General features: G+C 58.8%; 1 protein-coding gene and 1 long non-coding RNA gene across 17 annotated transcripts in view; one reads left to right on the top strand and one right to left on the bottom strand.

Moving 5' to 3' along the window:
- LOC138427795 (uncharacterized) overlaps window positions 1-5,583 on the bottom strand; it is a 6,453-nt gene extending 870 nt beyond the window's left edge. Inside the window, exons 1-4 of the long non-coding RNA XR_011252181.1 lie at window positions 5,285-5,583; window positions 3,169-3,281; window positions 516-670; window positions 1-351 (exon numbers count right to left, since the gene is read on the bottom strand). The exon at window positions 1-351 is cut by the window's left edge and continues 870 nt beyond it. This is a non-coding gene — a long non-coding RNA (uncharacterized lncRNA). The remainder of the gene's footprint in view (window positions 352-515; window positions 671-3,168; window positions 3,282-5,284) is intronic.
- EBF3 (EBF transcription factor 3) overlaps window positions 1-12,500 on the top strand; it is a 126,933-nt gene that overhangs the window by 97,663 nt on the left and 16,770 nt on the right. For all 16 annotated transcript variants that reach the window (XM_069567755.1, XM_069567752.1, XM_069567759.1 and 13 more), the window contains one exon: window positions 12-138. In XM_069567755.1, the coding sequence (XP_069423856.1) occupies window positions 12-138 (127 nt within the window). The remainder of the gene's footprint in view (window positions 1-11; window positions 139-12,500) is intronic.

Genomic DNA, 12,500 nt, shown 5'->3' with positions numbered 1-12,500 from the left:
GGTTCTCGTAGCTGATCACGCCCCACGCCATCCGTGTCCAGACGCCGCCGAGGCACATTCCTGGAGTCGTCGAAGTCACCTTGTCGTACAAGTCCAAGCAGTTCTGTAAGGGTGCTCCAGGGCGGTTCGTCTACACCGGTGAGTCCACCTTTCCAGCCTTCCTGATCTGGGAGGGCCTCTCCATGGCCCCTGGGTCCCTGCACAGGTTCTGCAGGGAGGGCTGGCGGGTGAGCCAGGGGGTGGTGTCATCGGGGAAGTCTCCGCATCCTTGACCAGCTGGTGTGACGCCGTGAACAGGTGCAGACCCCTGGGGCCGCGGGATCCATCCCCTCACCCCGTCTGTGGTCCTGCCTGTAAAAGGAGGCGGTGGGCTGTCGGTAACCACATTCCCAGCGTCCAAGGGGTGGCTGCCCTGTGAGGTCCCAGAGGTCAGGCCGTGTCCCCAAGGTCACCCACACCTGTGGATAACAGAAGCAGGTCTCTCCCCAGCCTGGGGCCTCACACTGCACACCAACCTGCTGCTGACGGGGGGTCTGAATTCTGTGCGGGGCTGGGCACTCGGACATCACCAGGAAGGGTCCCCTCTGAGGTCCTGGATCGCCATCCGGAAGCTGTGTGCCGCAGTGCTTTGCACACAGGCGGCTTGGAGGACACGACCCGTCTGAGGCTGCTGTTGAGAGAGACCACAGTGACCATAGGGCTTGTCTGCGTTGGAGCCTCTGGTCCTGCCGCCTGCAGAGGCTGGGATGTCTGAGAGGGCTGCGCGTGCTGAGCCCTAGGGGTGAGGGCTTGTTCTCAGACAGGGTGGCTTCCATATGCTCACCTGGTCAGGGTGGCCGGGAGGTCCCCGCAGGAGCCTGTTCTGGGCCTCGGGGTCTGACCATGTGCCGTTACCCACACAGGGCACCTGGGGGACAGGTCTGGGCTCCTCTGGGATGTGGGCCTCTCCTCTGTCCCACGGGTGGGTGACGAGGTAGAACGGAGGTCCCTTCCACTCGGGGGTTGGGTGAGGAGTGGAGGCGACTCACCCTCCTCCCCCTTTAGGAAGCAGATTCGAAGTGTAAGCTCTTCCGGCCGGCCCAGTGTCTCCCCTGGGCTGCACCTGGCTCAGGTCCCGGCCGAGAGCAGGGCTGCTGTGTCCAGAGGCGCCCAGACCCTTGACAGCCTGGGATGCAGCGACGCTTGCATCCTTGGTGGGGCGAGGCAGCCTCCAGTTGGGCACCTACCTCCAGGGTGGGGAATGGGCCCCAAGCAGCGCTGAGCGAGTCAGCAGGGCAGGGAGGGGCCGTTTCTGCCCTTGGGGCCAGCGCATGCTGCCTGGGGCCCAAGACCCTGGGGACGCTGATGGGCGCCTACCTCCAGGCCGGGACTTGGGCCCCCTGCTGTCACCAGGAGATGACGGACTGCGGCCCCAGCCTGCTAAATAATAAAGACCCAGGAAGTGGGGCAGCAGCCGGGGCTGCTTGTGAGCCTCGTGCCTGTGGCCGTGGCGGGAGCTCTTCTGGGTAGAAGGACCACCGAGGCCGCCGGGAGCTGGGAGTGGGCAGGTCCCCGCTGGGCTGTCTCCCCGCAGCACTCAGCCGCCTCTGCGTGGCCACTGCTGACCTGTGGGTGCCCCGCTGGGTTTCTGGCCATGAGCTCAGGATGTGAGCAGTGGGAGCCCTGCTCCACCCTGCCTGGTATCGCCCTGGGGGCCGCCCAACCCCCGGGTCCTGCCCTGGGGGCCACCCAACACCCGCATCCTGCCTGGGGGCCCTGGGGGATGCTTGACCCCCCGCTTCTGCTGCCCCCGGGTGCGTGTGTGACCTGAGCTCCCAGGAACAGCCGCTGAGGCGTCTAGGTCCCTCAGAGGAGGGGACATGTATTTGCTGGCAGGCCCTGAGCGGCCACGGGCCGCATGGATGCCAAGTCGGGTCAGGCACTGTGGGGTGGGGACATCTGTAGGCAGTGGGACCACCTGGGTCTGCCCCAGATGGACAGGGACCCTCCGCCCGAGTCAGCCCCTCTGGCCTCCTGGCCATGCCCCCCGCGGGTCTCCAGATCCCCAATTCTTGACCGTCAGGCTCTGGCTGCAGAGACCCACAGGCTGTGGTTGGGGTGCTGACTCAGAAGAGACGTGACGGCAGGAAGGCCTGGTTCCTCTAAGTGCTCCGGGGGCTACCAGGGACTGCAGTGCCCGCAGCAGGAGAGCTGCCAAGCTGGGCATCACGGCTGGAGAGGGCGTGCGGGCTACCGGGGACCGCAGCCCCCTAGGCAGGAGGGCTGACGAGCCGGGCGTCATGGCTGGAGGGAGGGTGTGCGGACACCGTGGCTTGGGCAGCTGGTGTCCCAGGGCCGAGGCCCAGCCGCTCAGGTGCCACGGGGCGTGGGTGAGCTGGGGTGGCTCTCCGTAGCCAGCTGCCCCCAGCGGGGCAGAAAAACTTCCTTGGCCAGAGGGCCCCTGCCCTCAGGGAAGCGAGTGTCCCGAGTCCGTTCCAGGGACAGCTGTGTCCCGGTGACCGTCGTCCGTTTCTGCGGCCGGTGCTGTGTCCGCACCACGGAGAGGGGGCTTCTCAGACCCCATGCTCGTTGTCCCGGCAGTCCAAGGCTCTGGACTCCACAAAGGGTTCTCTCGTGAATGGATGCCTCAGTGAAGCCATTCAGCCAGCTGGGACCCCTCCTGCGGGGGGCTCGTCTACGCCTCCCCCATCATCAACGGGAATATACATTTCAAACGCGCGTCAGGGCTAGGGGGCCCCGTGCTCTCCGGGAGTGGAGGGAAGGTGGGGTCATAACCTGTCTGACCTGGAAGCTTCTGTCTGATTTGTGCTGCCCTGGAATTGATGGGGACAGAGGTGCAATCACAGGGAATTGCTCCTCTCAACAGGCTGCGCCAGCCCTCCTGGAGGCCGGACAGCCTGCGGGCAGCCCCATCCCCTGGGCGTCTGGCTCCCATCAGCAGTCCGGCCCGCGGGGATACGTCACCCTGAGCCCTCCTGGGTAAGGTGGTCAGGCCGCCAGAGGCCAAGGTCTAAACGAGCTGTTTACAGCAGCTGAGGAAAACCCCAGGTTCTTCGGAACCACACCCGATGTGTCAACCCAGAGTGGGTGTGTGGTGGGGGGCAGACCAAGCCCACCCAGCCAGGCCCCTTTGCCGGCTGCTTTCAGCCCCAGTAAAGGCAGAATTACCTTGGGAGGTGGTGGTAGTGCAGTTGATTAGCACGGTGAATTAAAAGAATGAGTCTCAATGGCATGTCCGGCTCCTCCACACCAGTCCTTTGTATTCCCAGCGCGCCTCACCCCTGTTGCAAGAAGGTCAAAAATTAGAGAGAGAGAACAATTTTCAAGCGGCTAGCACTTAGGAGCAGAATTAACAATCACTCTGTATGTAATTGCCAGTTAATAGTAAATTGCCTTCCAGACTGTAAAATGCAATATAAACGGGTGGGCACCTAAAATTAAATTAATGAGATATTTGCTGCATTTAAAAGTGAACAGTGCAAATTAATAATTGAGTGCAGTGCTTGTTTTAATATTTGTCTAATAGTGTATCGTTTGCTCGTTTAATAATAATTAAAGCAGTCCTGCAATATCCTACCTGAGGAACTCCATGGGCAGAGCGAACAGTCTCACGTTTATAATTTCAACCAGTAGAAAGACATCAAGTTGTTCAGAGCAATAAAAGAAATTATTTTTTAATTAGAATGTAAGCATTGCGGTGTTACTCGATTAAGACAAATTGGAATTTGTATGCTTCTAATTGAAATTATGTTCGAGGGAAAACTGCTTTTACAGACAGCGTTTGCGAGTGTGAGGTGCTTTTGCATGATCAGAAGTGTCCCTTTTGCCAGTGTGTCCGTGTGGCAGAGGGTTCCCTGTGACATGGAAGGGCAGGAGCTGGTTGGTGGTGGCCTGACTCGTGGGCGTGGCAGCCAGGGGCTCTTCCTGTAGCCCTCTGGTGCCCGAATGTGTGGCTGACCCCCCCCCACCTCAGTTTAGAGATTTCTTTTGCTCAATTAAAGGAATTATCACAAATGGCCAGGCATGAACATGCAGGCTGCCACGGCACAGCCAGTTCAGTTACTGAGCAGGATGGTGGCAGAGGCCGTGCCAGGGCCGGAGTGGCAGGGGCCGAGCGTGGCGGCCAAGTGCGGACGAGATGGGGACAGAAAGACGGCCGCCTTCCGCACTGTGATGTGCAGCTCAGACACGAGGCTCAGCCAGCGACTGCCAGCAGTTTTCATTCTTCCTGATAAGGGTTTATTTTTTTAATCATTGGTTGTTGTTGTTCAGCTGTTCGGTCAGGTCTGACTCTCTGCGACCCCATGGATGGCAGCACGCCAGGCCCCTCTGTCCTTGAATACCTCCCAGAGTTTGCTGAAACCCATGTCCCTTGAGTCGGCAATGCCATCCAGCCATCTGATTCTCTGCCGCCCCCTTCTTTCGCCTTCAATTTTTCCAGCATCAGGGGCTTTCCCAAGGAGTTGGCTTAAAACTGGCTACATGTCCAGGGCGGGGAGCGGGGGAAGGCGCTCACTCCGTCTCAGGAGCTGTCTGGCACCAGGGGTGGCTGTCGGCTTGCCCCGGGGGCCACCACGTCCTTTGGCAGCCTCCCACTACCTAACCCACACTTGGGCCCACCTCTCGAAGGGCGTGGGCATTTCTGAAGTGTTTTAAAGTTCTTGTGTGTGCATTCAGACGTGATTCTGTCAACAGCTGATGACACTCTAGCAGAGTCAATACCCTTCGACCACTGCCACGCCGACCCGCTGTCTCCCAGCCCAGTGCCTCTCAAACAGATTACTTGTATCCCCAGAGCGGACGATTCCTAATTGCCTCCCACCAATCATACTATTTTTACTTTGCTAAACTGCTTGCTCATGCCTTCCTTCCCCTTAAATGTAAGCCACGTGATTATTTTGGTGATCAGTTTTTGACCATGGAGGTGGATGCGAGGGAGGTGTTTGCATTTCAGGTTGGGGGTTTGGGGGACACTTTCAGCCCATGTCTGTGATTCCTGGCTTCCCCGTCCCAGCCAGTGAGGCCCAGCGGCTCTCAGCGGCTCCCCGGGCGTTCCTGGCTGTAGTGGGGACCCTGCAGACCCAGGGCCATCGCTAGTTCCTGCTCCCAGTCGGATGGTGTCAGTGGCAACCTCTGCTGCCCTGGAGGACAGACAGACTTGCTTTTAACATGAGGGCGGTCAATTGGAAAAGCAGCTTGGGGAGACCCCTTCAGGGCCCAAGAGCTGACATAGCCCCCCAGACAATGCACAACTCCAGCAGGATGTCTCGCCCGCCCCACCTACCTTTGCTCATCCTTGGCTGCGAGCTGAGGGCAGAGGACGAACTTGTCCCTGTTGGCAGGGATGGCGAGCAGACCACCTGGTTGTCTCTGGGGCCATTGGTGGGGCTCCTCGGGGCCACAGAGGAAGGGGCGGGCCCCCTGTGATCGTCTGCATGGTGCAGCCCAGCCCTGGACCAGATGGCGACCAGTGAGTCCGCCAGCACGCGGCGCGGCGTGGGGGACGCCTGCCCAGCCCCGTGTCCCTCTCAGGAGCCGGGTGGCGAGGCCTCCCGGGTGCCTGCCGTCCCCTTGCCTGCTGTCTCGGAGGAGGCCGGGGAATGAGACACACCGTGTGTGCTGTTGCGCAAGTAGACGATCTGTCCTAATCAGTGACACCCATTTACTAGAATTGCTTAAAATGAACTATACCTCATCCAGAAATCGCACATTTAGAGGCGCTCCATTCATCATCTGAAAATTGAGGGCCAGTAAACTTTTCTGCTCCTCCAGTGGGATCATAGGCATGCATCAAAATGTTAGAAATGATTGGTGAGAGGAAGCTGTCACCCATTTATCAAGGAAAAGAACATTATTTGCTAATTTCCCAACCAGGCTGGTGACAGGGTGCTTCGTCTTTGGACCCACGGTGACCAGCATGCCCTTTTTGTTATTAGTACAAGTCAAGCGCTTTTGGGCAGTTGCTAACAAGACACATTTGTCTGTCATCAGAGGGGCTTTGCTTGTTTCCAAGTGCTGTGACCATAGGCTGCTCTTCCCGGAGCCCGATGGCTGTGCGTGGCGAGGCCGCGCTCGCCTGGGAGGGGAGCTGGCTGATAAATCAGGAAGTTTCCACGTCAAGGTGAAGGTATTGACTCTCAGCACCGAACCTGACAACACGGAGCCGGGAGGAGACAGCCATTCGTCTTCCCCGGAGGACACAGGGGTCATGGGTTCCCTCGGCGGGGGAGGGGCTGCGGGCCACCAGCCCCCTGCCCCACGGGGACAGGGCGAGTTTGGGACTTGACTTGGTGTCTCTGGCCTGTCAGGGAGCCCACCTGCCCCTGGGGCTGCTCTCAGAGCCCGGGGGAGTGCCCGGGAGCGGGAGAGCGGGCTAAGGCAGCGAGGAGGGCGTACAGATCAGAGCTGTGTCACCTGCAGGGAGGAGCTCCCACCGCGTCCGGGAGGAGGCCGGGGAAGCTGCAGGACGAACGGCCATCTCAGTGGAGAGCCCGCCAAGGAAGCTGTGGGCCTTCTGACCAGGAGCAGAAGCAGCAGGCTGGCCTGTGGTCCCGGGAGAAAGGGAACAAGGACAGTCCCCACAGGGACCGCGGGCCTCCTCCCTCCACATCCCTGCAAGCCGGTGTCCTGGGGCCGCCCAGGCGTTCATTTGAAACCTTTGTTTTGGGAAGGTCTTGGGGCTTCCCTTCTGGCTCAGCTGGTAAAGAATCTGCTGGGTTCCATCCCTGGGTTGGGAAGATGCCCTGGAGAAGGGAAAGGCTACTCACTGCAGTATTCTGTCCTGGAGAAAAGAGTCAGAAAGGGTCGGAAAGAGTCAGACACGACTGAGCGACTTTCACTTTCACTTTAGGCTCTAAGTTGAGCCAAAAAGCTCAACCTGACAGAAAGAACATTTTTTAAAAAACTATCGTTTGAATCGGTTGGGCCTTTTTTTGTTCGTTGTATTCCATAGAAAGTACAAGCTGAATCATTCTTTCTTAGGATGACTTTTCAATAAAGCAGCAACACCTGGAATGTCTTCATCGGGTGTGAGTTGTGTGCTCCACCCCCAGAAACAAATACACGGACGTTTTCAAATGCTCTTAAAGAGTCTGTAGTCACTGGGTTGCACGAGGGCCCTGGGTGCTCATGGTGGGCGGATGTGCTCCAGAAGACTCTTTACCGAGGTTGTTGAGTGTGAGACACACAGTCTCCTGTGGAGACCGTGGGCCGCTGCCCATCTCGGGACTGGTGGACCTAGATCATCTTTGGGGGATGCTCCTTAAAGGTGCAGCCTGGCAGCGGGTCCATCATTGCACCCCCCTGGATGCTGCCCTTCCCAGCTCTCCCAAGGGCCCTTGCCTGCACCTCCACAGATGGAGACCCCACCTCCCAACACGGTGAGCCCCGGCGGTAGGCCAGCCTTCCACAGGCTGACCCTCTCTCACTCCGAGCACCTGCTGACCACCGAGGATCACAGCCAGGGCCTCTGAGAGTTTGGAGGTGGGGGAGTTTGGCCAGGTTTCTTCCCATCTTTTCAGCCCTTTCATCCTCCCGGGAGACGCCCCTTGCCTAGGACTCCCCTGGGCCCTTCTGGGTCTCAGCCCTGGGGGTGGGGGCGCTGTGCCGCCCAGTCTCAGAATCTGTGCGCCTGGCCCCGGGGCCCAGCCGGCTGCTCTAGGCCCAACCGTCACCTCCGCCCGCTTGTGAAGACCAGCCTGGTGCCCTTCCCTAACGCCCCCAGCACAGGACTCCCGAAAGCCTGTGGGGATGGCCGTGCAGCCAGGGCGCTCGTGATCCTTGTGGCATCGGGCCACAGGGTCCCCAGGCCAGAAGCGGTTTGCCTCATGTGCTGGTCGCCGGTGAACACGGAGGTGGTTTTGAAAGCTGACCTGTTAGCGCAAGCTACAGGGTGTGAGGTGCTGGGGCCGCAGACTCACGTAAGCTGTCTGTGAGGCCCCCCGGAGACAGGCCTGGGGTGGTGGACGCTGCTCACCCCGCTGCCCACCGCCCAATGCCCCAACCGCTGGCCCCTTTAGCCTCTGCACTCAGGAAACACCCGTGGGCGGCAGTGGTCTTTCAGGGGAGCCAGGCGTCGGGGGGCGGTGCAGAGGCCTCTTGTCCACACGGCTGGGAATTGGCCTGTGGCTTCCCGTGGTCAGCGTCTCCCCGAGGCCCACCTGGGCCAGGTTCTCTGCAGGTGGCCAGGAAAGGCCAGAGACCGCCTGCGTCTCATTGGTGCTGGGGGCGCGGCGTGATTCCCTGGGTTCCCCTGGGGCACCCCGCCGGCTTTGCATGGGCAGCCTGGGGCCTGGCTCCGGGCCGCCCTCGGCCGCACCTGGGCCTATTCCAGCTGCTCAGGCGTGAGGATGAGAAGCGATGGCCAGGAAGTCCTGGAAGGGGCTCGAGTCTCTGGGAAGAGGGGTGGCTGTGGGGACTGTGGGGGGAGCCTCTGCAGACACGGGTGCTTGGGGCGGGCGGGCTGCACCTCGGCAGCGGGTCAGTGGTCTCCAGGCGGGTCAGGGGCTCTCCAGGCGGGTCGGGGTCTCCGTGGTCTCCAGGTGGATCGGGAGTCTCCAGGCAGGTCGAGGGTCTCCAGGCACAGGGCAGAACTTGAGCCCAGGGTAGGGGAGCTGAGGGGAGCAAGTCTGGGCGGGGTGGCAGGGCTCAGAGGTGGCTGAGGTCCCACAGGCCTTCTGAACCCCACACGTTTGGGGATTTGGGGGGCCCCTTGGGAAGAAACAGGACTGTTTTACTTAAGAGACATAACCCAGAATCCTGTGCTCAGGGTCTCTTCTTGGCCCTGTCAGTATTTACACTGACCTTGACACTGTCTTTAAAGGCTCTGACTTAGCGCCTTGCTTTTCTTCTTTATTCACCTTAAAAAGCCGGAGTTAAAAACGCCTCCGTGGGGACTGAGGGCGGCCGCAGAGCCTTCCTGAGTGGGGGGTGGGGTGTCTCTTCCCCAGGCCCCTCCCTCCAACTGGAGGCCTGCTCACCCCAGTTGCAGCCTCTCTTCTTTTACACAAGCGCCAGACTCCGCTCCGACAGCATTTGGACCACGCGAGGCCTTCCCTGGGTAAGGGCCTGGCAGGCGGGTGTGTGCTGGTCTAGTCGCCTCAGATTCTGTTCTTTATCCAAATGGAGAAGGCAGTGGCACCCCACTCCAGTACTCTTGCCTGGAAAATCCCATGGGCGGAGGAGCCTGGTGGGCGGCAGTCCACGGGGTTGTGAAGAGTCGGACAGGACCGAGCAACTTCACTTTCACTTTTCACTTTCCTGCATTGGAGAAGGAAATGGCAACCCACTCCAATGTTCTTGCCTGGAGAATCCCAGGGACGGGGGAGCCTAGTGGGCTGCCATCTATGGGGTCGCACAGAGTAGGACACGACTGAAGTGACTTAGCAGCAGCAGCAGCTCACACAGCCTAAAACCCACCCATTTGAGCATACAGTTAAGCGGTTCTTAGGAGGGTCACAAGGTTGTGCCACCACTAACAGAGAACCTTCCCCGACAGAAGCGCCCAAGCGGCCATCAGCAGCCCGGCCCCGCCCCGGCCCCGGCCCCGCCCCGCCGCTCCAAGCCTCGGAGGCCTCCAGCTCTTTGCTCTGTGCCTCCGCTGGTCCGGACGGCGCCCGGGGTCCTGTGGGAGTGCACTGTTGGCTTTTACGGCCCCGCGCCGTGCTGCCTTCCTCTGTGCGGCCGCGTGGCCTCCCGTTGTGCTGGGACCACGATGCAGCCGACCATCTTGCTTCAGTCCCTCCTTGGGACCTGTTGGGGACAGGTTCCAGGACCAAACCCACGGGTGCTTGAGCCCCTTGCAGCTCAGTCCTTCGAATCCAAGGTCATCGCTGCACTTGGTCGCATCTGAAGGTTTAGGACTGGGGATACGGAGGGCCGACTGTCAGACAAGCGATGCTGCTGTGAAAGACTCGTGAGTGGGTTCTTGTGTGGACACACAGGAAACATTGTGTTCACTCTGGCTTCTCCAAGTCAAGAACGGAAATAAACCTTCTCCATTGGTCTCATATTTTCAGGAGGTCCCCGGAGTCACCATGGTCCTTCATCGTTATGATGGAGCACCCACTATGTGCCTGCGCTGAGTAGGGCAGGTGCTGTGACTTGGTGATGGCTTTCCACGTGAATGAGTGGGCTGGGGAGTGCACCCTGGGGGTGGCGGGGTGGGGGGGGGCACAGGAGGGAAGGGGAGGGTTCCTGGGGGGCTGGGCCACCTCCATCCGTGGTGCGGGGTGGGGGTCATGCCAGAGGCGTCCCTCAGCTTGCCTCTGTACTGAGGTTTCATGCGGACTCCACGTGTGCAGGTTGCCTGGAAGGTGCTCCAGAGCATTTTGTTGGGAGGGTGAGCGCACAGGCTGGCTGCAGTTACCCTTGCTAACAGCGGGGTGACCTGTATCATCTGTGCTCTTTATCCTTGAGGGTGGTTTCCGTTTGCCACCTTCTCCTTCCCTTTTGTTCAGACCCTTCTACCCATGCAGAGAGGCTGCTTTTGCTGGAACCAAGATGGGGGAGGAGAGGGGTGGGGGTGGCTGGGTCCCCCGTCTCCTGCCTCCTTGGGGAGTGTGTCTCGGGGGCCCCTGTCCCTGGGGGCCAAGCCCCGGAGAAGGGGGAGCGTCTGACGGCCCGGGCCTCGGTCTTCCTGAGCTGCAGGCCTGGGCTCACTGGGCATGGTTTGGACGTGACTACAAGGCCAATGTCCAGGGTATTCCTTGAGGTATGTAAACAGAGCTGTTTGCATGCCATCCAGTGGGGTCAGCAAGGATGTTATTTGGGGAACAAGGAAGATTCGCTGTCCGCTTTTCTGGTCTGATGTTCCGTCACAAAGCCGCCAGGCAGTGCCAGCACGGGGGAGCCGTGCAGGGAGGCCCAGTGCACCCGGCCGGGCGTGGGAGCACCCCTCTGGAGCGGCGAGGTGGGCCCAACTTCCGATTCGAAGTCAAGTGTGGCGCCTCTCGCGTCCTCAGAAGTCCTGGCGACACAAGGTACCCTGGGCTGGAGGGGCTCCGGGAGGGAGTCCCAGGAAGCAGAGGCCAACCCGGGGTGGGTGTGAGCCTCCCCACGGGCTGTTAGGGCCACAGTGGGCGTGCCTCTGGAAAAGCCGGGCCGCTTCGATGCGGGGACTGGGGCTCGGCCACCTGGTGCTCAGAGTGTCAGAGCGGGCCGTTGCTGCTGTGCACGGGTCGGCTAGGGACAGCGTCTCCTGGCGCACGATGCCCTCCTGGTGCACGATGCCCTCCTGGCGCACGATGCCCGCCCGCCGCGGCCTTTGTGTGCCCCATGCATGCCGCGGCGCCCGGCTCACCCTGCCGAGTTCTGTGATTGAAATTCATTGCCAAATTTATTGAGAAATTAATGAGAAAAGCTGCAAGGTATTGACTTTGAGAGGAAAACACAACTCATCTTGAATGAGGAGGAAAATGCAGCAATAATTTAGCCGCTATTGATTTGGCCCTGTCCATGTATCGATCTTCATTTTACAATATTAATTTGCACCTGCAATCGGCTGCTAAGGGAACCGATTTCATTTCGTGGCCGCGTTAATGTGCGGAGCGTGAGGGGCTCTTCAGAAGTGGGGGTGCTACACGTCGGGGGAAGCAGCCTCTGCCTTTTCTATCTTTGCTTGCTGCTGAAATAGGCCAAAAATTAATTTTTTTTGTCGGACAAAATATGAAAGCAGAAACCCACCTCCGACATGGCCCTCCTCTTGGCCGCTCGGCCTGCACGAGGAGCCGTCAGCCGCCTGAAACTCCAGCCACCTCTCATCATCAGGCCTGGATCAGTTCAAAGTTCATGAAATTTCTATGAGCATTGATCTCGCCCCATTGATTTTTTTTTTTTTGCAGCAGATCTTTGAAATTTTAATTTCCCGAGCATCTGAATTTCTTATAGATGAAATGCACTTGGAGGAGACAGTTGATGATAAAGTGGAGAACTTAGCATCATTTTAAAGCCTAAAAAAAAAGGGAGAAAAAAACAGGCAGTTGCAGCCTGCGTCGTGTTTTTGAGGTGGAGGAGGCGCTCCAGCGGGGGCGGGTGCGGGGGCGCTAAATACCAACTTTGTCTGCCGTGGCCACACATTTTTAATGCAACTTTTTATACAGTCATTTTTGAAAGGAAAGCTATCTGGAGAAACAGCAGGATAGAGCAACATTCTTCAGTGCACAATCATTTGCTCACAGCAGTCTTTATCACCTGGTCAAGTTCACCTAGTTACTTATCAGTGGGACATTTAATAACCTCAAGGTGATATAATTGCTATTGGCATTTTTCCCCCTTGGATTCAGCTGGTTAATGTGTAAACTACTTGTCAGCAAATAGCACTTTGTCACTGAAATCACTAACACCCTCTAGAGGGATGTCTTTGTATTGAGCAATTTAATTTTACTTTATTTAATTTTTACACATTACAACCTGTGTTCATTCAGGCACTGAAGGGCTGCAGTCTGTTTGGGCAGGGTCTGGGTCTCCCTGTTAGTAAAATATACTATATCTTATTTAACAAT

The sequence above is a fragment of the Ovis canadensis genome, chromosome 22 (assembly GCF_042477335.2).
Source record: "Ovis canadensis isolate MfBH-ARS-UI-01 breed Bighorn chromosome 22, ARS-UI_OviCan_v2, whole genome shotgun sequence".
Lineage (NCBI taxonomy): Eukaryota > Metazoa > Chordata > Mammalia > Artiodactyla > Bovidae > Ovis > Ovis canadensis.
Note: the sequence above shows the minus strand (reverse complement) of the source record. Positions and strands in the feature narration are given on the sequence as shown.